The sequence below is a fragment of the Poecile atricapillus genome, chromosome 3 (assembly GCF_030490865.1).
Source record: "Poecile atricapillus isolate bPoeAtr1 chromosome 3, bPoeAtr1.hap1, whole genome shotgun sequence".
NCBI classification, from domain to species: domain Eukaryota; kingdom Metazoa; phylum Chordata; class Aves; order Passeriformes; family Paridae; genus Poecile; species Poecile atricapillus.
The window spans coordinates 50223578-50247482 of record NC_081251.1 but is presented as its reverse complement, the minus strand read 5'-3'; the positions used below and the strand labels follow the sequence as shown (position 1 = coordinate 50247482).

Here is a 23905-nt window from a genome sequence, read left to right as displayed (position 1 = left end):
AGCAATCTGATTTTTCAGATTTACTGATTTTTTTTTTTATTTACTCTCATTTCCAGACAGATGATGATGTGCATGTATCTGCAATACAGACAGATGCATCTCCTGAACTGGCATCACTAAAGTGGCCAGGAGATCAGCATCTATTAGTGCTGACACTGCATATGAATAGGCAAATAGACAAAACTAATAGCTCTTGAGGCTATACCTCTTCATTATCTCACTTGTTGCAGTAAAAAACATTCATGTTTTGTCTGACATTGAGGACAAATGTAGAATTTTTTTTATTCCCTGTCATCCCATAAAATTGAGTAACCACTCGTGTTAGTATTCCTCCCGGGGTTGCTGATGGTACTAATCCACTGTCTGCCCCCTCCTGCTAAGTCAGCACCCCTAAAGACCATCTCTGCAGGTAAGAGCTGATATCAGTCAGTCTTCAGAGAGGGCAGCTGGGCTGAGCTGGAAGCTGACAGCTGGTCAGTGGTTAGGCAAGGGCAGTAGTTAACACATTTATTGTCACAGCTGAAAAACTAACCAGCTGTTAGAATTTGCCTGCGCAATGCTCCTTACAATGAGGAATAAAACAGATGTCAAAAACTACCCTGCAGGCTATCTCGTTGATTTTCAGTTTCTTTTTCAGCTATCTCCAGCTGTCGAGATAGTGAATGAGAGGTGCTTGATCAGATTATAATCATTTTCCTATCTCAGAGAAGGGATACTGTGGAAAAGTCAGAGCTCCAGCAAGAGTCTGGATGCCTAGGGTGATTTTGGGACCACTTAAGCCTGCAAAAAGTTTACTGTTAACAGAAATACAGTTACTGTGCTAGTCCTGTCACATGCTCCCAGCTTGACCCTGCCTCGGCAGCTCCTGCCACAAGATTTGGGTGGAAAAGTTGAGTGAGTGCCAGTGGTGTGTATTGAAAACATGGGGTTTCTGTACCTTTCTTTCTACTCTCAAACAAGGATAAGGATGACTTGCCAGTTAGGGGGAAAAGAAAAACACATTAAATATCTTTGAACGGTTAAAAAAGAAATCATCAGTTTCAGTGCCTGTGAAGACAGGTCCTTAAACCTATATATTGTACTTTTGGGGGTGGGGGAGAAAGAAGTAAATTAAAAAGAAAAAAATCTTTTTAGCATTTAATTTATCAAATGGAGCAATTGAAACTTCAGGCAAGCGTTTCCGGTGTGCTACATAGTTGGGTTTGTCTTTAATTTTCCTTTAAAATATGAATCTCTAATTAAAACTCAAATCATACAGCATAATTTATTAACATTCTTAGCAGCAGTACTAAAAGGAGAAAGATGTAGCACAGGAGTTTGAAGGGAACCTATTCTAAGAAGTATTAACAGCAGATCATCCTTTAACTCCTGCAGTGTGGTCTGTGGTATTGGATTTAGCCTCCTCAGCAAGTTGTTAGGAGGAAATGAGTGTCTAACAATCAGCACTGGTTTCTGGAAAGAGAAGAAGCAGTTCTTTTTCTTTTTCTTTTTCTTTTTCTTTTTCTTTTTCTTTTTCTTTTTCTTTTTCTTTTTCTTTTTCTTTTTCTTTTTCTTTTTCTTTTTCTTTTTCTTTTTCTTTTTCTTTTTCTTTTTTTTTTTCTTTTTTTTTTCTTTTTTTTTTTGTGACACATTGACAAATGGCTCCATTCAGGGCAATCCAAAAAATTATTCTTATGAAAGTATTTTGAGATGTGGCAATCCTAAATAATTCATGAAACATTAGATACTCTATGAAAATGGCCTCTGAGAATCACCCTTTTGGCTGCCATTTGTCTCCCTTTCCTAAGGGATCACAGAATCACAGTATGGGTCAGGTTGGAAGAAACCACAGTGGATCATCTGGTCCAACCTTCCTGCTCAAGCAGGGCTATTCTACAGTACTATACTAGAGGATGCTACTGTAATATCCATAAAATACTTTTCCGTTGCATTTGCTTATTTTTTATGTTGAGAGTGTGGCTATATTTAGAACATATTAATTGTTGGGGTTTGAGTTTAATCATTTGCCTAGGAATTTCTGAAAGCAATTAAGTTTTATTTAGCATTTTGATGTATTTTGTGCCTTCTATGCCTCTACAGCAACTTCATCTTTTAAATATATTTTTGTTTGAAATCACATATAGATACCAAGTAGGTAGATGAAAACTTGATGGTTTACTGACCTCTCTTCATTTGTTCTAAGGAGACTTAGTTGATTTAATTAAAATATTATGAAGGACTGGTAGTGACAGAAAAGAAATACATCAAAATTTTTGGCAGTGTATAGACTGAAGGCTTTTGCAATATATAAACACTTTATTAAAAATGCTGTGACTGGACACTGTGTGTATTTATATACTGACTTTTTATAAAAGGAAGACATAGGGATAATGAGCAATTCTGCCAAAACAGACAGTGCCCTTGGAGATTGTTCTAACTGGATTGAAATATAAAATTGTAGAATGGTTTGGATTGGAACAGACCTTAAAAATCATCTAGTTCCTAAAAAAATCATTAAAGATAAATAGTGAGCTAGGAAAGAACTTTTTTCTGTAATTAAAGATTTTAAAATATAACATTACAGAGTGTTTATCTCCAAACCTCCTTTTTGTTATGCGTATTAGCCTGTAGAGAGTTAAAAAACCCATCTGGTACCTGTGAAGCTAATTGAAATTTTGAGATCTGGGCACCTGGCAAGGGGTAACTGTAGGAGACTGGTCTCCACGGATTTACTCTATAACAAGAAAGACTCCATCTTCAGTTTAATCTCCTCTGTGAAGTGATTTAATTCTGTTATCTCCCTGTACTGATTATCAGGGGAGCCCCAAAGAGATTAATTTCTGTGAGTACCCTTGCTGGAGCTGCAGTGCTCTCACATTTCCCCACCTTCTCTCGTGGTCAGACCTGTAGCTGGCACACAGTGTGTCTGCTGAATTACAGTGTGGGGTTTCAGCTGTGCATCCAAATGGCATGTGGCCATAATTTTAAGTCTAAAGCATGGAAAAGCAATCATATTATGCTTTCAAAATCGTCTGGGGACCACAGGCTTCCTTTGGGGAAAAGCGGGGGGGATGGTTTGTGGTTTTCTCTGACAAAAAAAAACCCTGATAATTCTACGTTACTTCAGTTTTCAAGGCATGTTTCCTCAGGGGTTGAGACTCAAGGAGAAATGCGAAGCGCATCCTGGGGTGCTGGGAGGAGAAAGCTGCAGGGAAGTTTGTGTGTCCATTGCAACACCCTCTGCCTGTTTCTCTACCTCCATTTGGAAAGGTCCCTCTCTCTCCTGGGTGTCTGAGTGACAGCTGGTGGTGGGAAGGGACATCAGCCAGGTTCTGAGGACTGGGCTGGGCAGCACTCTTCTGCAGAAATCCTCTTAAAACAGGATTAAGCCTAACCAATTTCAGTCACAAGCTGTATTTTCCAGGCAGATCCTCCTTGGTCCCTCAGCATTGTTGGAAGTACCAGGCACAACTGGCATGCTCCTGCTCTGGTGAATTTAAATGGACCCTTCTCAGTGATTTCTCTGTCACAGCATTTTGCCTTTTCACCCACAATCGCAGGGTAGTTTCTTACAAAAAAATATCAGCATTAGTAAAATCCAAAGTGGCTGTTGGAACCTATTTTCATATTTAATTCTAAAACTTTTCTTAACAGCTATACTTGGACACTTTACATTGTTGCTGCTGCATCTCTTTTATTCTGGCCTTACACCTTATTACTAGCTAAGTCTGCAGGAGGATATTGACTATCCTGTTACGCTGGTACGTTTTGCATTAAATATTGAAATTCTGACTTCTTGTTGTGTCTTCAGTTTGCAGAGTTGTCCTGGCATCCTCCAGGAGAGGTTGGGGTATAATAAACAAGTTGTCTGTGGAGACAAACAGTTCTGCTCACTGGTGACAAGAATTTTGATAAGTGTTTTGGCCCTTTGAAGTATTTGTGCAGTTTCCCTGAGGATTTGCTTTTTCTTTCAGTTGAAAATTAGCTGCTGCTTTATATATTTTTGGGATGTAGTATAATTTTTAAAAACTCTTTTAAATATGGTTTTGCTTCTGAATTTCAGTATTTTTTTAAAAAGCAATCTTTGAATATTTATATTTCCTCTGTGGTCCCCTCTCTCGGTACAGTCTGTACATTTTAGAAGACTTAATGATCTCATACTTTCTGTTCTTATGTACAGATGGACCAACAATGGTCTGCTGAGTTACCAGCAGCCCAGGTCAATCAGGCTCATGTTTCCCAGGAATGAATGACAGTAGAATTACAAACACTGGTTTTCATATTCTGTGACACTCAGTGTTCAGAAGGAAAATTTATGAAATCAGTGAGAAAACTTATAATTCAAAATATTATGCTTCTCTGATCCAGATCCTCACTTCAAATTTGTCTTACATAATTAAAGTTATAATGAGTCCTAAAGTGCTGTGAATACGATACAGAATTTTTTTGTGTGCTTTATGCAGTGTAAAATAGTAAAATAGTAATAAAATAGACATAGTAATTTGAGATAGGTTAAAGTAGTGCTCTTTAAACTGAAATTATTTTAGTACTCATCTGGATCTTCAAAGTAGTTTGAGTAGCGCGTCTCCTTCCCTCTTTCCTTCCTGAAGTGTATAGTAGGAGTTTTGTTTCTATCTCTGATGTCAGTACATGACTGACACTTAGTACAGGTTGTAGTATCAACATAAGAAAAATTGAACAATTCAGTGGCAAAGAAAATTACAAAAAGAAAGCAAGACAAAGGAATGCAACTAATATAAAAAGTATCATACCTGGCCCCCTTTGCTGTCCTCCATCTCCTTCTGAAAACTGTATTTGTCGGCTTACAAGACATGTGTGACATTAAACTATTAAACTGAGTGAAAATAAGATGCAAAAAGTTTTCAGTGCTTTACAGTCTTTGCTTTGATTGGGAAGAGTGATCTGCACATAAGTTTGGCACAGAGTCATAAACCACCTTCTGAGAATCCCCCAAATGCCCTGATCATTCTTTGGGTTCAGATTGCTGCTGTTGTCTCGTAACTTCAGTAATGGGCACCTCCAGAAAAAAAAACAAACTGTAGGAACTTGCAACATTATGTAGGTTTGATAGAACCTGGGAGTAGAAGTACAGGCTTTCATCAGAACTCAGGTTTGCATCTCAAGACTTCAGGAAGCCAGTGCATAACTTCATAACCAAAGAGTAATGAGATACCTGGCATTGACTTCATGGCTAGAGAGTAAACAGGTACTTAGCATTGTTTTTTTCAATTTTGCAGAAGTTTTTTTTCACCCTGATAATGGTAGTGGTGAAGAGCTTGGAAAAATGTCTAAGTGGGGAGCAGTGGTTGTTATATCATGCATGGGCAGAAATCAGTATTTTACTATGCCTAGTAATTAAGATTTACAGAGCTCTTAGATTTATTTATTGCATGTTATTTTCTAGAGTGCCTCAAGTATTTTATAAATTTACTCATTGTTTATAATCTCTGACACAGATGTCTTTTTCCATTTACTTTGTTCTGTTCAGGTTCTCTCTTTTTAAAGTTCTGTTTTGTTTAAAAGTACACAATATTTAGGATTTGGAGAGTGGGGATGGAAGGGCTTAAAAAGAGCACCCTCTTCATTTCCTTTTTTTTAAGATACTGTTAAACAAAAGTCAAAGTCTACTTTCCCAATCAAAAACTATCAGAGTGTGAAATTTCTCACATTCTGTATGCTGAAAGCTTTGTTGTATGTTTCCTGGTCGCTCTCTTCAGGAGCTGACTGCATTGTGCACACTGGACTATCATCCTAAAATAAGGGTGGAGTTAAATGGAATCAAAAGCAGTACTGTGGCTGTTCCAGTTAGTGTGAGGGAATATAGAAAACTTACCCATTCCATTGCTCCCAAAGATGAAATATATCCTATTAAGATGATCAGAGGGCTGGAGAACCCCTCTTATGGAGTCAGGCTGAGAAAATTCGGCTGTTCAGTCTGGAGAAGTGTTTGAAAGGTGTCCCTGCCCATGACAGGGGAGATGGAACAAGATGGTTTTTACTGTCCCTTTCAACCCAGACCCTTCTGTGATATGAGAAAACACCAGACATCCATAGCTGAAGGTTGCATGGAAAATAGTTGAGGGACTGAAGTACAAATCTTGGGTTCTACCACTTACTGGAAAGAGCTTTTCAGTGACAGAGTTTTCATCTGGGGCTAAGCCAACACATAGCCTTCTTATTCTGCAGATTTACCAGAAATATGTTGATGCTTTTTTTTCCTAACCACCTGACCCAACTTGAAAAATGAAAGCTACATTAAATAGTACATAAGATGTAACATAGATGTTTATTTCTACTTACTTTTTGCCTGAAGAGTTCGTAATTTTTGAACCATCTTAAACAAGAAGAATCTTCCACTCAGTACAAAACACATTGCTTCATGCAGAAAACCTTTTGACAGCTGTGTTTGGAAATTTTCCTTGTTAACAAAACACACTACATCAGAGTGTTCTGGCAGGTTGTATTGATATCAGCGTCCACTGGGGTTGAGTGCAAGTAGGAACTCTATTACGTTTTCTGTCAATTTTGGTTGATGCCTTCCTGCAGGAACAGCTCGATGTTTTCACTTTGAGATTGATTGAGAAACTTGATAGAAAAAAAACACATGTGCTTTTTCCATTTGCACCACAACATGGTAACTTTTCAAAATTCTGAGGGTTTGGGGTTTTTTTTCTTCCTGTGAACCTTGTGTCAGCTCTTTCACTCTGGGTGATTTGAAAACAAGCTAAAATATTTTTGTCTAGAAGTTAGCAGTTAGAACTTGAGACAGCATGTACCAGAGATGGAGTCTGTTCTTGGGTGAATAACTAGTCTGTGAGTTCTTCAGACTGCAAAGAAGAGGTTTCCAGACATGTCGGCAGTACTCACCTTGATCCAATTTTCTGTAATATCTCATGCTTTTACATTACCCTTCAAATTCCAAACCACAGTAGATTGAAGTGCAGACAGTTCGTAAACCAGGTGTGGGTTTCTCTTCACTCTGTAAAAAGTACTCTGGTCTTTGTAAGATAGATCTTAAAATGAGATATTAAGATACCATAAAACTCGTGTTCTGTTTCAGTCACACAAATACCATATCAAATTGGGATTGTGTGCATCTTTGCAGTACCCTGATTTCATTGTGTCATTGATTTTGGTCTGCACCTATGAAGATTAGAAACACTTTTGGGCAATTATTTACATCAGAGGACTTGCATGTGTCCCAGACTCTTGCATCTTTATGGTCATCCAGAGGAGCTTCATCAGATCTCCTTCCTTTGTTCTCTCTGTGCCTTTTCTCTGCTTTTAAAGTTTCATGGCTTGGTTTTATTTTGTGTGTCTTGCAGAAGTCTCAAAATACCGTGTTAATATAGCTAGCAAGGAGATTGACTTAATGGAGTCTTAATTTCTGTGTATTGGTTAAGCTTCAGTTATAGATGATCTTTTGAGAAGAGATTTTAATGTGTCTGAGAACTTCCATCATGATTTATTGGGGTTTTTTCTGGTTTTGGTTTTTTTTTTTTTTTTTTGAGTCACATTTTAACTTGGGAAGACTACCGTATTTTCACGGTTGTGCAACTGCTAATTGATAACTGTAGTGGTTGCTCATGTGTAAAAGTAGAATTAAAATTTTATTTTTAAATGGATGTGGTTTTGTTTAATGTTGTTTACAACTTGGAAATGTGGAAGACATTCCAGTACCTAATAAGTGTATTTATATGTAACATTAATGTTAATAATGTGCCAATCTAATATGTCATTATTCACCTATATGCTCTGAAACATTGCCTAGCTTTTCTTTAATTTTCTTTAATTTTCTGAATATTGCTGCTGGAAATTTCAAGGGGGAAAAAACTCCCCTTTTTGTAATGAAACTTTAGTAGATTTGCAACCAGCATTAGTTTCTAGTGGGGATTTAGCAATAAATGTGCTTTTCTCTATTCTCAACACAAATCCTAAGATTAATTTTCCTGTGAAGTATCTTTAGGTCATTATTAAAACTGAAGTTACTCATCCTCATAGGAGTGCCCAGACAGACAATACATACTTATCCTACTCTATTGAAGTTTCATGTTTTAAGAAGGATGTGCTGCATGCAGTACTTATAACTTAAAGCCTATTCTGTAGATATACATTAATTTAAATTAATAAACAATTGCACTGTAGAAATTAGAGTTAGAATTGGAGAGTGTTGTGTTAAGTTCAGGGGAAAAAAGGTGAAGTATGAGAATGCTTTCTTATAGTCAGGGTTTTTTTGTCATGTCTTTAAACATGGCATCCTGCAATGAAACCCTGTTACAATGATAAGTGTAATGGGGCCATTTGTGAGCTAAAAGATTGGGTTGTTGCAAGAAGTAACTATACAGCCTAACCAGAGCTGAACTGAAGTAATTCAGCTCCTGTGGTGAAATCATGGAAGGCTGCTGAAGCATGGCTTCAGCATATCAACATACATATTAAGTACATTTTAGACTAATTATCTTCTCATTATACCAGTATAGCTACTGCCTATTACATTTTATTAGCATTGCCTTATAGATGCTCATGATTGTTTTCTGTCTTTCTCTTCCCGCCATCTTAGTGGAATCGGTCGAAATTGGCCATGGGCCTCTGGTGGAAGCAGCATTTTGGCAGAATTTGGGACTTTGCACCTGGAGTTTGTACATTTGAGCCATCTTTCTGGAAACCCTGTCTTTGCTGAAAAGGTTAGACTGCTCCATCAAAATAATTTTGTAAAAGATAAGTTACATATTCAGAGACTAATGTGAATGGGGAGAGATTCGGATTTTCCTCGGTTGTAAGCAATTGTCACATTTTCCCTAATCACCTTGGCATATTTTTTGTATTAAAAAGTCAAAAGTCCCTTCCAAAATTATTCTGATGTATGTTCTTGTATATGGCACCATAAAATATTTAATTTCTGTTTATCTTCTAAATTAGTATCACATTAAGCAATCAGACAGCTTTCTTCAGTTCTTAACTTAATGGGGTGTAAACAAAACCTGACATTATATTCAGGATAATAACTGATATCTAGAGAAAGCAAAGCACCATGGTGATTTCAACAAGTTTACTCTTCAAAATTCTGTATAATATCACTGCTGTCAGTAAGGTCAGAAAGCCCTTCCATTGCACTGACCTATAAGAGATATATTTTGAACTCTCTTTGGGAAAGGAAAAATATATCACATCCTTACACAAAACAGTTGTTGTGCATACTAATTCTTCCAAAATTTGATAATATTGTCCTCTGGATAATTTTTTATATACATGAGCCATGTAAAGAACTCCTCCTTCCCTCAATTCCCACCTGAACAATTTTGCTTTACTTTTTGACTTACTAATAGCCAGCAAGTCCTGTTCTTTGTAATATGCTTTATCATTTATCTTCTATTTCCTAATTAAAATGTACACTTCTTTTGATTTTGTATTCTTACTGCAGCCTCCCCATGTTACCTAAAGCCAATGTTATCAACTTAATAATCTAATTATTGATGACTCCAATGTTTAGCAGTAGGTCTAAAAGCAATAGTCAAATCTAAAATTATTTTTGTGTAAGGACTGAGTGGCTTTGCTGCAGTACCATTGTCAGCATTGGAATAAATTTTGTGAAGCAAACTCCTAGCAATTTTCATGTATTTAGGGGTAAATTTAAGGACATTTTATCTTAAATTTGAAGTGGGGAGGGGGAGTGGATGGGCAGGGGGTAGCAGCACTGAGGAGTAGCCAGGAACAAATTGACAACATAAATTTCTTGTGACATTTATGGTAATTTAATGCATAATATCTGTTCTAATAAGAAACAATGAAAGTGTGTATATTAAAAATCCTAGCCCATGGTTCTCCTGCACAGTGCCATCATGCTGTAGCTGCAAGATGCTGGAAATCTGTTTATGTAAGCTGTTCTTAAAATCCTTTGGAGACTGCAATTCCAAAGCTCAGCAGCAAACCATTCCAGGGCTGGTACACTTGATAACGAAGAAGAAACGCTGGAAAAAGCTTTGCATGGATGTATTCATAGAAAAACTCACTAACTGAGGTCTAGGACTCATTGCAGCCTACATTTGGGCAACGAGTAATGTCAAGAGGCAGGAGAAAGTTTGTGTAGCTCAACAGAAATCCTTCTGCAGCTTGGTATAAGTTAATTTATCTTCTTTTTCAGTAGCTACTTCAGTGGGTCTCTAGTCACTCAGGGGTTTATAATGAAGCTGTCAGTACCTTTTTTGTTACAATTTCTGGCCTGCAGTGCTCAGGATCCTCATTCTTCCAAGCTGCTACATTTGCTTTTTCTATGAATTCTAAAATTCAGTATAACTCATTTCATGTGCTCTGCAGCGGGTTGTGTTGCTAGATGGCTCCAGCTGCTGAACATCTGGACTGTAATTGTTTCCCCGGGCATCTCATTTGTAGTGAGCTCCTTAGCAGTGCCGGCAGAGTGCTCAGGGCTGCCTGGGTCCCTGCTGCTGGGCAAGCTGTTTGTATAAAGCTCAGTCATTTCCAGCCATGCTCTCTTTTCCAAACTCCTTTACAGTGCCCTTCCACATCTGAACTAGGTGATAAGCTTAATATTTAATAGCATTTCTGATTTAGGTAAACAAGGAATATAAATGCTGATGTAGCTGAACTTAGTTAAGGCAAATAGCCTCGGTGAATTTCAGTATCCTGTGGAGAAGGAGGATACTCTGCAGGGCAAGTCCTGAACTTGCTTGCTCCTGTTGTGTTGTTTTATTGCTTGACTCAGAAACTCCAGAGGTTTTCAGGAACTTGTTTGCATGATGATATCAGCTTTTTCAATAGTGATATGTTTGCACAGAGGTAGTTTGGGTGTTTGTGTTGAATAAGATCAGGGGGGTTATTTTTTAGGCATATTTATACTCCTGTATTTTGTGGGGAAAATGTTTAAGTGCTCAATGTTTTGTACCTTCCACTAGGTAATGAATATCCGAAAAGTTCTAAATCGACTGGATAAACCAGAGGGCCTTTACCCCAACTACCTGAATCCCAGCAGTGGCCAGTGGGGCCAGCGTAAGTAGCTGAAGTCTTTGGTACTATGACCTATCTGTAAGCGTTCTCTTTGCAGTCATTAACTTCTTTCAGTCACTGTGTACGTTTTTTTTAATATAAAATGAACTTTTATGATGTATAGAAATTCACTTTATATCTAAGGTTCTGTAAAAGGCAAAAAATACTGCAAATATAAAAATAATACTCTTGCTTGCTGTATTTTAATATACTTCTTCTGAGCTTTCAGTGTGACTTGTGGAAGCAGGGAAATGTATGAATATGTATGACTTCAGAAAGGAATTTGTGGACTACAGAAGTCTCTTATTCAAAAATCTAAAGTGCTCTCTGAAGTAGCTGTACAAGGAAACATTACCAACTTGTCTGAAGAAAATTCCACATTTTCAGAGTTGTGTGGTTCCACTGAAGGGAAAAGAAGTAATAAGACATGTCTTTCCAGTTAAAACCAGCTGTGATTTCTGTTGAAATTTAATGCCACCAACTGAGGAAGCAAACTAAACAGAAATATGTCATGGCATTAATCCCCTTGGAATCACTACTGAAGATACCAAAATTAGAAGGAAAAGACTGTAAAATACTTGAATTACTTGAATTCCTTAGCCCCTTCCTGATGACTGAGCCTTTTTTTGTTGTTCATGTCTTTCTCTGATCTCCACAACATGTCGAAAGTCTGCACAGTGTGCAGGATTATGCTTCTAGAGACCTTACTGCTTTTTCCACTTTTCCTGCTTAGGTTCCATCTGACACCATCCTATTCATGCAACTCAGTGTCTTTCCATTTTTTCTTCCTTACCTTATTGAATGAAAACAAACAAGATATGCTGTCATGGTCTGAAAAGATACAGGCAGATTAGCTGCTCCCATAGGGCAATGCTACAGAGGGAAAGAACTGGAGAGGTTTGTTAATATGAGAGTTTGTTCAGGATGTAGCTAAGGGAAAAGTGAGGTTCTGGACTCCTTATGGGACTGGCCACAGTCTGAATAGATAGTTTTCACAAAGGCAAAGACAAGTGTCTGCTCTCCACCATGCTGCAGACAAATGCACCCACCATCCACTTCACAAGAAGCAATGGACGCCCTACCCACTCTCCACCAGGCTGAAGTAGGGCACCTTAAAGGCAGAGCAGAGCAGAAACAGCTTTCTGCTCAGCCTGGCAGGAGAATATGCACCCAATACACCTCATTTTCCCAGGCGTCCTCATACAATTGTTACGAAGTCCTGGAATCTGAGGAAATGAGAATGTGCACAAAGGCCTGTCAGGTTGGAGGGGTCACCCAGGGTAAGGGAATGTCAGAAGGAAGACTTTCCCTTGGTCAAAAAGGATTGGGTTAGAGAACATCTAGGCAAACTTTATATCCACAAGTCCTGATGGGATGCATGTGTGAATGCTGAGAGAGCTCACAGGCTCAATCTGAGAGGCTGTTCATGGTCATCTTTGAAAGATTGCAGAGTTCAGGAGAGGTGCCTGAGGACTGGAAAAAACAAAATGTAATCCCAGCCTTCAGAAAGGACAAGGAGGATGACCCATAGAACTACTGGCCCATCAGCCTCACCTCAATCCCTGAAAAGATGATGGAGAACCTCATCCTAGAGTCCATCTCTATCCATATGGATGACAAGAAGTTGATCAAGAGTAGTCAGCATTGGTTCACTAAAGGTAAATCCTGCTTGACCAACCTGATTGCCTTCTGTGATGTGGCAGCTGCCTGGATGGATGAGGGCAGAGCAGTGGGTATTGTGTACCTCAAGTTTAACAAGGATTTCAACACTGTCATGATATTCTTGTGGGCAAACTCAGGAAGTGTGGCCTGGATGAGTGGGCAGTGAGGTGGATTGAGAACTGGCTGAGCAGCAGATCCCCGAGGGTCACAGTCAGTGACACAGGGTCTGGTTGGCAGCCTGACACTGGTGGTGTCCCCCAGGGGTTGGTGCTGGGCCTGGTATTGTTCAACTTATCCATCAATTACTTGGATGGAGGGGAAGATGCCTCATCAGCAAGTTCTCTGAAGACACAAACCTGGAATGGTCGATACTCCAGGGTGCTGTGCAGCCCTTCAGCAGGACCTCAACAGCTTGGAGAAATGAGAAAACAGGAACTGTCTGAAACTCAACAAAGACAAATGCAGGGTCCTGGACCTGGGGAATGATAACCTCAGGCACCCATACATGCTGGAGGCCAGCCTGCTGAAAGCAACTCTGCAGAAAAGGACCTGGCAATCCTAGAGGACAACAAGGTGGCCATGAACCAGCAGTGCCCTTTTGGCCAAGAAGGCATCCTGGGCTGCATTATGAAGACCACTCCCAGCAGGTCAAGTGAGATGATCCTGCCTCTTTACTAAGCCCTATTGAGGCCGCAACTGAAGTGTTGTGTTTAGTTCTGGGCTCATCAGTAAAAGAGACAGATATCAGATAGAGCAGGTCTATCAGAGGGTGACAAAGATTATTTGGGATTGGAGCATGTCTCCTTTGAGAAAAGGCTGAGAGAACTGGGCTGGTTCAGCATTAAGAGACAACTGAGAGGGAACCTTATCAATGTCTCTTAAGTATCTGAAGAGAGGATATCAGGGGATGGACCAGGCTCTTCTCCAGATTGCCAAGAACAAGAGACTACAGGAATAAACTGATGCTCAGAAAATTCTACCTGAATATGAGGAAGAACTTTTCTGTTCAGGTGACAGAGCACTGGAACAAATTGCCTCTGTCTGGTAGAGGTTGTGGAGTGTCCTTAACTGGAAATATTCAAGAACTATCTGGACACAACCCTGTGCCATGTGCTTTAGTATAACCCTGCTGGTGCAAGGAGCTTGGACCAGGTGATCCATTGTGATCCCTTCCAACCTGATCCATTCTGTGATTTTATTTATTAAAATCTATTTTTGAAAGCTTTGTGTCACTCTGAGTTAAAATGGTGTCCAAAAAGGTTGTGTTCCTCAGTTGTATTTTCCCATTTGGGAAAATGGGAAAATAAATGGAAGGGGATTTGCCATTTCCCTTTGTGAGTTAGAAGTACACCTGTCATTTCTTAGTTTGCTGTGCTGTGAGGCTTCCTGAAGGTCACTGTGCCACAAGGCCTGTGGCAGGTCAGCATGCATGACCATTGACAGTGGTTGCACATGGTATAAATCCTGACATCCCTTTAGAGATCTGAGACATGTGCCCAATTGTAACACATGTTGGTTCAGCACAGCTTTGCAAGACATAAAAACCTCCTGTGGAAGTTGATCCTACAGCTGTAGGTACTGGATTTAATTAGAGACAATCTCAGCACCTGTGAGACAGATCCAGTTAACTGCTTTCTTGGCTTCTGTTAGTCACAGAAAGAGCTTTCTGATGCTTCATGAGAGCAGATCCTTCTAGTGGCTGAGGCACTTAGTGGCTCTGCCTTATATATTTCAAAGCAGTCAAAACACTTTTTCTGCCTTATGGCCTTTGTTATTTCCATATTTCTAATATAATTGCATCTTAAGGACTCCTCATTCACACCAAATGCCAATTTTTGTTGGTGTGCACAGAAAATTTTATAGCATACACGAGCTTTGTTTTCCAATAGCATGCAGTGTTGACAAATAAATAGCTTCCCGTGCCTGTGAATGATGGGTGCAGATGTTGATACAGGTCTATCCCTGGCATGCTGAAGCAGCAAAGACAAGTTCCATCTTGTTGCACCTCTTTCATATCAGTCACCTCCATTCACCAATGCTGATTAACTAATATTTTCCCCACAGAGGAGATCAGAATGTGAGACTTGAAAGATATGCTATTTGAGATTGCTTTTCTAGGCTATTTTCAGCTGATTACAACAGAAGGGAAAAACCAAACAATAAAAAAACCAACCAAACAAACAATCTTGTACCCTTAACTGGTACAAGACAGAAATATTTTCTTTTAAGCATAAAAAGTGGAGCAAGAGGAATGTTTCTGAATGTTTCTTCTCCAGCAGTGCTTTAGCTGTGAGGGCCACTGATGGATCTCTGCCATTGTTCCTGTAAATTCATTTAGCCCTTGTTATTTTGACAGTAAACTGACAGTGATTTGCTGCAGCATGCGTCAATTGGATTTGTCTACTGCAATAATGTATATAATAACAGGGCTTATTATTGATGAAACTCTGCTTGTGCTATTTAGTTTGCAAATGTCAGAGGTTTCTATGGTAATTTATTTAGGAAACTGTAAAGGTCATTTAAATGCTGCTGTTCAAAGATCAGCCTTTGATCACAGGAAATGTTCCCATTGTTTTAAGAAACCTCTTCTCCTTTTGGATCATGAACATTTAATTTTAAAAATGGTGTAGTCTTCCCAGAATTTCAATCTATCTCATTCAAAAGAGGTTGGAGAGGAAAAAACAAAAGCCATTTCAAAGCCAGGTGTGATGGTACAAAATATTTGGCAGGCAAAGGGACAGGATACATTCCGAAAACTGGATTTTTTTTTTGTATGTCACAGGCTAGTAGAGGAAAAGGACACTGTTGGTACAGTTTGAATAGACAAATCTCTATCTTCTACATTTGCATCTCTTTGCAACCTGTCTGGAAGGTGAAAGGAGTATCTTCTCTTTCCACGGAGAGAAGATGCAAAGGGGTGTAAAAATAAATTCTCTGTGTTCATTTGAATTCTACCAATAGGGGGATAACTTTGAAGGGAGGATTAGAGTTAAGTGTAAGGGAGTGTGAGTTCAGTATCACAAACCTGTCTGCATCTTGCTTAATGAGTCTGGATCATCCCATGCAGTTTGGTTTTTTTTTATTTTCTTGGTTTTCTCATGACCAGAATTTTGTGGTATGACTCAGGGACTTGCTGTGTGATCTGTGTAATGACATGTCCATTCTGGATTTCTTAAGTGGAATTAACAGATCCCTCCTTTGCTGTAAAATTGACAGTTAGATGAGTAGTCCTGGTAAAGCACTTTGAAATTTTTCACTGAAGACTCAGTAAATGCCAAATCACTTAATTTTACCAGGCAGCAACAAGTCTCAAAAGCAAACCTCTAGCTACTCTTCCTAACTTAATGGAGATTAGAAAAACACTTCACATACATAAATAGTTGTAGTATTTAATGTATTTAAGGGGTCTATGCTGAAATCATGACAACCCATCAAAATTTTGCCAAGAATCTTTTTGGTTCCTGGACAGTAAATGAGTTCCATCTTGTACAAGCAGCTGAGAGCATCACTAAATTTCCCCTCACTGGTGCAACTGATGTTGAATGTCTGACTTGTGTGGTGTTAGTGTTTCCAGAGTCACGTCCTAAAATTGTGCAATTGAATAATCACAGCGTCTGTAGTACCAGATTGCTTCACATAGTAAGCATAGAGCAGAATAAAGCAGTGTCACTGCAACAATACTCTGTAGATGTGGTAACGTCCTTGGTTTTCCTTCCAAACTCCTGCTGAGTTCTGGAGCAGTCAGATGTTCAAAAAAGTAGTCTTATTTTTAAACATATGGCTCAGCATTTTTAAATACCACTAAATAACTTGAAATTCAACTCTGCAGTAAGGAGCTAAAAGCTTTTTATATGAACTGACTTAAATGGAAGTTTAGTGACTAAAAGAGCAATGCCTGCACATTAAGGGAAAGCCGTTACCAAATTAGAGAACACTTTCTATCTTTTTACCTTTTTAGAATAAAAATAAAACTTAGTTTGACATGGTTTTGTATGGAATAGACTACATGAATTAGAATGGACACATATAAATTGTTTTTTCTTTGCCATGATCTCCTGTGGCATATTGTGGATATTAAGTAACTATGGCATTTTAGCTAAATTAAAAATATAGCAATAAAAGAAATAATTTTCTGTATATACCAGTAAAGTTTTTCCTGAGGTTCCAGGCTTATATTTATTAAAGATGTTGTAGAAATAGATCATTAAATACATTGTTTCAAACTGTAATTGTATTTTATTGTCCTGGCTAACGATGAAATTGCTGTTCAATCTCTTTCTTCCCTATTAAGATCATGTCTCTATTGGAGGGCTTGGGGATAGCTTTTATGAATATCTGCTCAAGGCATGGCTGATGTCAGACAAGACAGATGAAGATGGCAAGAAAATGTATTATGATGCTGTTCAGGTAAATAAAACATTTAAATCTTCCTTTCCATAATAATCTAATCAATGATAATCCTAAAGAGACAGGCTCTGAGGACAATATGAGAGATTTATGTATTTGCTACCACAGGGTGTTTTTTTAAAGAATTAGTTTCTGTTTTAAAAAAGACTTCTTCAAACAGAAGTGCTAAAGGAATACAGATACTGTGGGAAAGGGGAGAATTTTGAAATATAACTATTTCTTTTACTGCAATGTAGTCAATTGTCTCTGGAGGAGAAAAGTATAAAATAAGCAACAAAAAATGTACCTACAAGTAGTTCTCAGACTGATGTTCTACTCTTTTTCCTGAGTCTTCTCTAGATATGTATTAGTCTTGTCCTTTTCCTTTATATCCAGGAGGGAAATCCTCTCTTGTATTCAATTCTTTCATGTATTTCAGCCATAAGAAGTGTTTTGACTGTGGTCCACACGTGGATCAATGTGTTATGGTAGATAATTAGAAATTAAAATAGGGCTATTGTTTCACAATGGCTTTTTGGTGCAAGAGCATATATTTGTCAGCTTCTCCAAAACAGCCCAATTGGACACAAGAGAAAGTTTTATAAAATCAGAGCTCTTCATACTTACATTTCTTTATGGTATTCTATTTATGATCCTGCTGGTCTGCACTTTGCTTTGTTATTTATGGTATTTCCTTAATATGCTGTTTTAGGAGAAATAATAGGTTTGTGACACCAGATTGAGACTTGGGAAGTATTCCATTTAAATTCATATTTACAGGCTTTCCTTCCAGTCCTGGGAAAATGCCCTATTTTCTCAGTTCTTTGGTTTCATATATATAGATATATATTAAAAAAGAGGATAATATTACTTCTCTTTTTTTCACCATCCTTTCATCTGTTTTGACTGGAAGCTGTCTAGGGCCAGGACTTTTATCTCTTATTAACTGTGTGTATCTACAGTGCCTCTACAGACAAGGCTTTGAGATGCTAAGCAATACCTGCTTATTCTTTCATATATCTGGAAACACACTGTCCCTAGGGAAGTCATAAGTCTCCTTTTACTTCCCATACACAAAAAGTGGCGGCATTAAAAAAATAACAACCATGGTTGCTTATTGCAACCATCTTTTTTTTCATTAGAGAGGAAAGTCAAGTGTGAAGATCTGAGGGAGGGTGTGATCTCTGGTGGTTGTAAATTTGACAACCAAGTATCCTCTGCTAAGGAAATCTTGCCTTTAATTTTGTAAGTGCAGATTTGGATGCAGTCAGCCTCATTTTCACTGCTAGTGTGGTTTCAACTTCAGAGCAAAAGGTGGATCTTAAATTAGATTTGAGTGCATTTGAGGCTATAACATAAGAACAGTGCTGTTGTAATAGCTCAGCCATTGGGTTGGCAGCCAAACAGAGAGAACAAAGTGTGTGAAATTATCAATTCATCTTACCACAGAAGACATTTTGAAGCAGCTCAAAGCTGCTTCTAGCCTTCTACTTCTGCTGGTTTGAAACATCAAGGTTTTACTGAGGTTCCAGCAGGGAGCAGAAGTGGTGACAGCCCCCACATTACAGGACCGGTTCTCCCTGCCCAGATTTCAGCTAGAGGAGCAGAATCACCTGTTCAGCAGCATCACTGAACCTGACAATATCAATGACAGGGTCTCAGCTCTGCTGCACACGGCTGTACTTAAAGTACCTATTTTCTTAATGTTTTTTAGTAGTACTAGCTCAGAAGCAGTCCGAGCATCATGTCTGACCAGAATGTTAGTGTTTGAGAAGACCTGACTAAAACCAGATTTCCTTATGCTGCTGGCTGTTGCTATTTCCAGTATTTTCCAATCGATAGTATTCCTGTTGTCTGTTTTCTGTACTGAGGTACATCTGTACCAGAGCTGGAAGTGTACATGCAGCATTAGGAGCTGCAACTTGATGTTGTAAAAAGTAACTTGTTCAGAAAGCAGCAGCAGAGTGTCAGCTTCACAGAAACTGTAGGATGAGTGGGCCCCACTGAGATTCCAGGTTCTTCATCAACTATCCTGATTTGAAATCTATCCTGATACTGGCTTCATTGCTATCGACCCACTACTTATCTAAATTAAAGCTGATTTAAGTGTCTGTGCAAGCTGCGGTCATTCTTTACGACTAAGGCTGCAGAGTTTGGGCATTCTGGGTCTGCTTGGTATTTTCTTAGAGAAATTTCCCCCAGTGCTCTCAGAATCTTTTTAAGACTACTCCAAAGGGAACAGCATGATTATTCCTGGCCATTCAGTCCAGCACATACCCACCAGATTCTGAAAGAGTGATGTGAAGGTTTGATGCTTAATTCAATACCTTCTGCTATCCAGAAACCACAAATGAAAATATATGGTGAGTTATATAGTTCACTGTGAAAAGCCGAAATCTATTTAGATAGAGCTTAGGGGTTATTTTTCACATTGTTCTATAAATCATATTAAAAAAAAAAAAGGAATGCTTTCCATTAGAATTTTTGTATCACCTATAGATTATATAATGGCTGAAGTTAAAAGCAATAACTAAGATGTCACACTAGATTTAAAAACTGCTTCTGCTTGCCATGATAATGCATATATGGCTGAAGCTATTTAAAGAGTTTATTTCTAGTGGGAAAAGGGATCAAGATAGTCTTGTTTTGAATACCAGAACGTAGTATGACTGTATAAGGCCATCAGAGGGATTCATAAATTGTAGAATTCACACAAAAAGACAAGTGAATGTATTTTTAATGTAAGTTATTTTTTCTCTTTTGAAAAGTAATACAAATAATGTCCTGCTTCACATAATACATGAAGTAAGAGATCTTCCTAAACTGGTTTAATGGATAGCATGCAATATTTAGTTACAGAATAAATGTGTATTCAGCTTTTAACTATATTTTGAGGCAATAACTGCCAATAGAATAATCCATCAGTCTTTTCAAGTATCCAGGACAAGAACCATCTCACTCTTCTCAGTTAAAAAACTGATCTCTGAGACACAATTGAGTAGGTTTATAAGAGAACATGATAATTTAGAGCAAAAATGAACCTTGTGGGTTCACTTGTATCTAGTCTAGCAACAGCAGTGTCACAAGCAACTGCATCAAATCCTCTCTTCTTAAATGTGTCAGCCCTCATTTTCTAAGCTGAAGGGCAATTTTCCCTTTATTCCTGCAAATAGGTTGTCTCTTGATGTCTGATGGTCAGATATCTTTCCCAAGTTTTCCCATTACATTTACTTATGGCCATTTCTGCAATCTTTCTGCATTTTATATATATATTTATTCTCTCTCTCTGACTTTGCCTTCATCCCCCTCTCAGTGTAGTTCTAGAGAAGTGGCATATCTAGAGGTAGAGAGAATGGTAACTCACCCCAGAAGAACTTCACAGGAAAAGGGAAAATGAGGTGAGGTGAGGACCAGCACTTCCCAAGCAGCTCAGTCCAGTGCAGCCCTTGGTGGCCCTGTGGTTTCAGTGAGGTAAAGCAGCTGCTTTCTGCAGTTTTACCTTGAGCCAGAGTAGCTAGCTCACTTTTAGACATTGAGACTGTTTATTCTTTCTTAATGGGTAACAACTGCTCAGATGATCCTAACAAGAAAAGAAGTGATTTCTGCAGAACATAGCACATGGAAGTGGAAACAGTGGAAATGGCCAGAAGAGAAACACATGTTTTGAAGCAGTGCCAGAGCCACTCTGCCAGATTTCAACACCATTTCAGAGATTGCTGCTAGGCTGGGTTGCACAATTAAGCAATGCCGTGAATGCAGTAAACTTCTGTGTGTATCAAAAGTAAGTTTTGGCCTCAGAATTTTGAGTATTCAGACAGAAAATATATAGAATTACTTTATGGGAGGGAGTGGGTTTAAATTTTTTTGGCCAACTTTGGAGACTAACTTTGATATATACTCAAAGTTGATAGTGTGCAACTATAACACAAAGTTTTATATGTCTAAAACATGTCTAAAAGCCAAAAGAAGCTTTGATTTTGATTGGGGGATTTAGGGTATATTTAACTGTCAGCATTAAATAGTGAATATTTTTCAGAGCTGTTGATTTCAGCCTTTGAGATAAATAAAGCAAGCCTGTGGAGACACCTTTCTCCTTGAAAGGAGAGGGAAAACGAAGTGTTGTTAGCAAATTGAAAACATGATATTGGTAGATAGGCCTTTTTCATCTCTGGAGTTTCGTGAGTATCTGTTTAAATGAGATGACAGTCTGGTAGCTGGTTTGTGCTGACTGCAGTCTCCATTAAGCTGCTTATAGTGGTTTGCTTTGTGATTGTAGTGGTCTTGAAAACTGCATAACTGATGTGGACAATGAGAGAGCTGCAACAACTCAAATATAATGGTTTGTCATACTGGGTAAAGCTAAAAGTGATTAATGACTTGAATATTCAATACTTGAGCACTTCTTGACATTTAAGAAAATACAGAAACAGGACAGGCAGGATGCTGCATTAGCAGCCCATCTTAGAATGAAACATTTGGTAGCCAGCATTCCCACTGCATATTTTGTTTTGGGTTGGTTTTTTATGGTGTGGGAGGCGGGAGGCAAGTTAACTGAATGTAACTTCAATGTGTTAAAATCAATAAACAGGCAGTTTTGTCAGCTGTCGTGTTTAAAATACTTATCACCCAGCTGCACTGGTGTTGTGCACACAGCGATAGTATGGCTGCTCTATGTAGGAGCACAAGATTCATTACACTTAGCAGACAAGAACATCCAGAGACTCGCTGCTTCTTGTTATTCTCTTCACTGTATTTTCCCTCTCAGCAAGAGTTTTGAGACTCTCTACAAGTGCTCACAGAAAGCATCAAGGCTAAAGACAGGCTTCTGCAGATCTTTAAATTGTTAATAATTTACTGATAACCTCACAATGTCTTAAGTTTCAGACCAGATAAAGTATTTATTCAAATTTTTGCTTATTTATGGACTGTCAGGAGAAGCAGCAAGCTTTAATTTTGTTAGAAGACTTTAACAAGGATTTTTTAAGGAGGATTTTAACAAGGAAAGTCTAAAGAGGAATTGTATGGGTTTTGCTCATGGCTTTGCTCTTTTCAGGGCAGTCGTGCTATTTTCCCTCCCCTTGTCTGATAGCAAAAAAACAACTTGTCAGAATCAGCAGATACCCTAGAGTATTCAGAACATGCACAACGTAACATTTTGATAGTGACTTGATTTGATTCATGCCAGACCATCAATACTGTTTTAAAATATGAATAAATTTATCCTTCTGGTACCACACAACATTTAATATATTTAGAGGTAGAGCAGTGGTGCTCTGAGAGACTGATACATCTATAGAGGGAAAAAAATAGTGATTTTCAAACACAAGCAAATAGTCAGCTTTCCTCTAGAACTTAATCATCTTTTTAGTGATCAGATGAATATGTATCACAGCAGTTAAATGTTTGCCAATGATTTCCCTTTTAAAAATTTAGGTACCTCCATTATAAGCACTCATATTTCATTACTTGTCTATATAATATGTCTAAAATCCAAAAGAAGTGCTTTGGTGCTTCCAAAATGTTTCTTATATGTTGTGTTTAAGCAAATTAAAGATCTGTGTTCGGATTTCATTTTTGATTATTAGAACTCCGTTTAGTAAGCAGTGAGGACCTCAGCATAAGACACTACTTTTGTTTGGCATAAGTATTTAAATTGTTTGTAACAAGGGCTTGAACTTCCTATTCCAGCAATAAACCTTTTGTAATGAGCTCAATAAAGGATAAATTTTATTAATGGTGAAGGCTGAGAAAGAAAAATATCTACTCCATTAGATCAACTAAACAGAGAAAATGTAAGGGAAGTAACTAAGTAACAAGAAAGCAGACAATTTACTGAGAAACTTACAGAATGTAAACCCACAGTAATCCTGACCTGCTGCTGTGTGCTGTTTCAAAGTAATAAAATGTTCTGGTTCAAGCTGTAAATATTAAAAAAAATAAGTGAGCAATTGACACTATACATCTTTGAATTATTGGAAATAACACATGGCAGAATTCTCTTTCATCCTCACTGTTGCTTCAAATCATCAAAATACCGTTTATGAAAATTCCTAGGGGAAGAAAAATATATTAAAAGTTTGAACAGAGATAATTTATGGTGCTTTGTTATGAAAACGCCTGCAGAGTTGTAATTATCCCCAAAACAGACATTATAAACCCTTGAAATTTGAAAATATAATCATATTTTTGAAGTTTGAAATTTATTAAGGTATGGAATATGGAACTGTCTTGCTGGGCAGTTTTATCTCCAACTACAGTGACATCTTGAGGCAGGAAATGAAACCACCTGGGTTTTATTAAAACAGCAGTAATCGTTGAAATCCATTAATCATAATTAAGAAGATACTGTAAAAGGAGAGGTAAAATGCCTAAGAGCTAGAGGCAGCAGAACTGTGGGGTCACATTTCCGTTTGAGGTTTGTTATGCGTTAGCTCCTTCAGCAGAGTTAACACTTCTGTGGCACATGTTTATTTAGAACCTGAGCAGCCTTGAGGAGCAGCTCATTTTTCCTGAGAAGCCTCTACCTGTGCTCTGCAGGCATCTCAATGTTTTGTTACCTGTCAGTGTAATCCACCAAGAGAACACCTATACAAATAAGCTTATTAATTAGTTTTTAACTCATTTGAACAGTGAGATGATTCAGTTCTGGGTCTTCTGTGTCTCCCTATAAGCAATACATTTTAAATAACTCAGAGGGTAAATGAAGGACTTTGCAACCACAAAATCAAGTCAGGGATGGACTGAAGGGGGTGGTGAAGACATCATTTAAGATGTATGAATACCTTGAAGAAGAACTGAATGAAAAAGAATGGTTATTTATTAGGAGGGTCTAATTCTGCTTATTTTTGCAAGGGTA

The 23905-nt window shown here is 38.1% G+C and overlaps 1 protein-coding gene across 1 annotated transcript in view; it reads left to right on the top strand.

The window, feature by feature from the left end:
* The window catches only part of MAN1A1 (mannosidase alpha class 1A member 1), a 141013-nt gene that overhangs the window by 102822 nt on the left and 14286 nt on the right, over positions 1–23905 (top strand). Inside the window, exons 6-8 of the mRNA XM_058834785.1 lie at positions 8561–8684; positions 10911–11004; positions 16955–17070. Of these exons, the coding sequence (XP_058690768.1) occupies positions 8561–8684; positions 10911–11004; positions 16955–17070 (334 nt within the window). The remainder of the gene's footprint in view (positions 1–8560; positions 8685–10910; positions 11005–16954; positions 17071–23905) is intronic.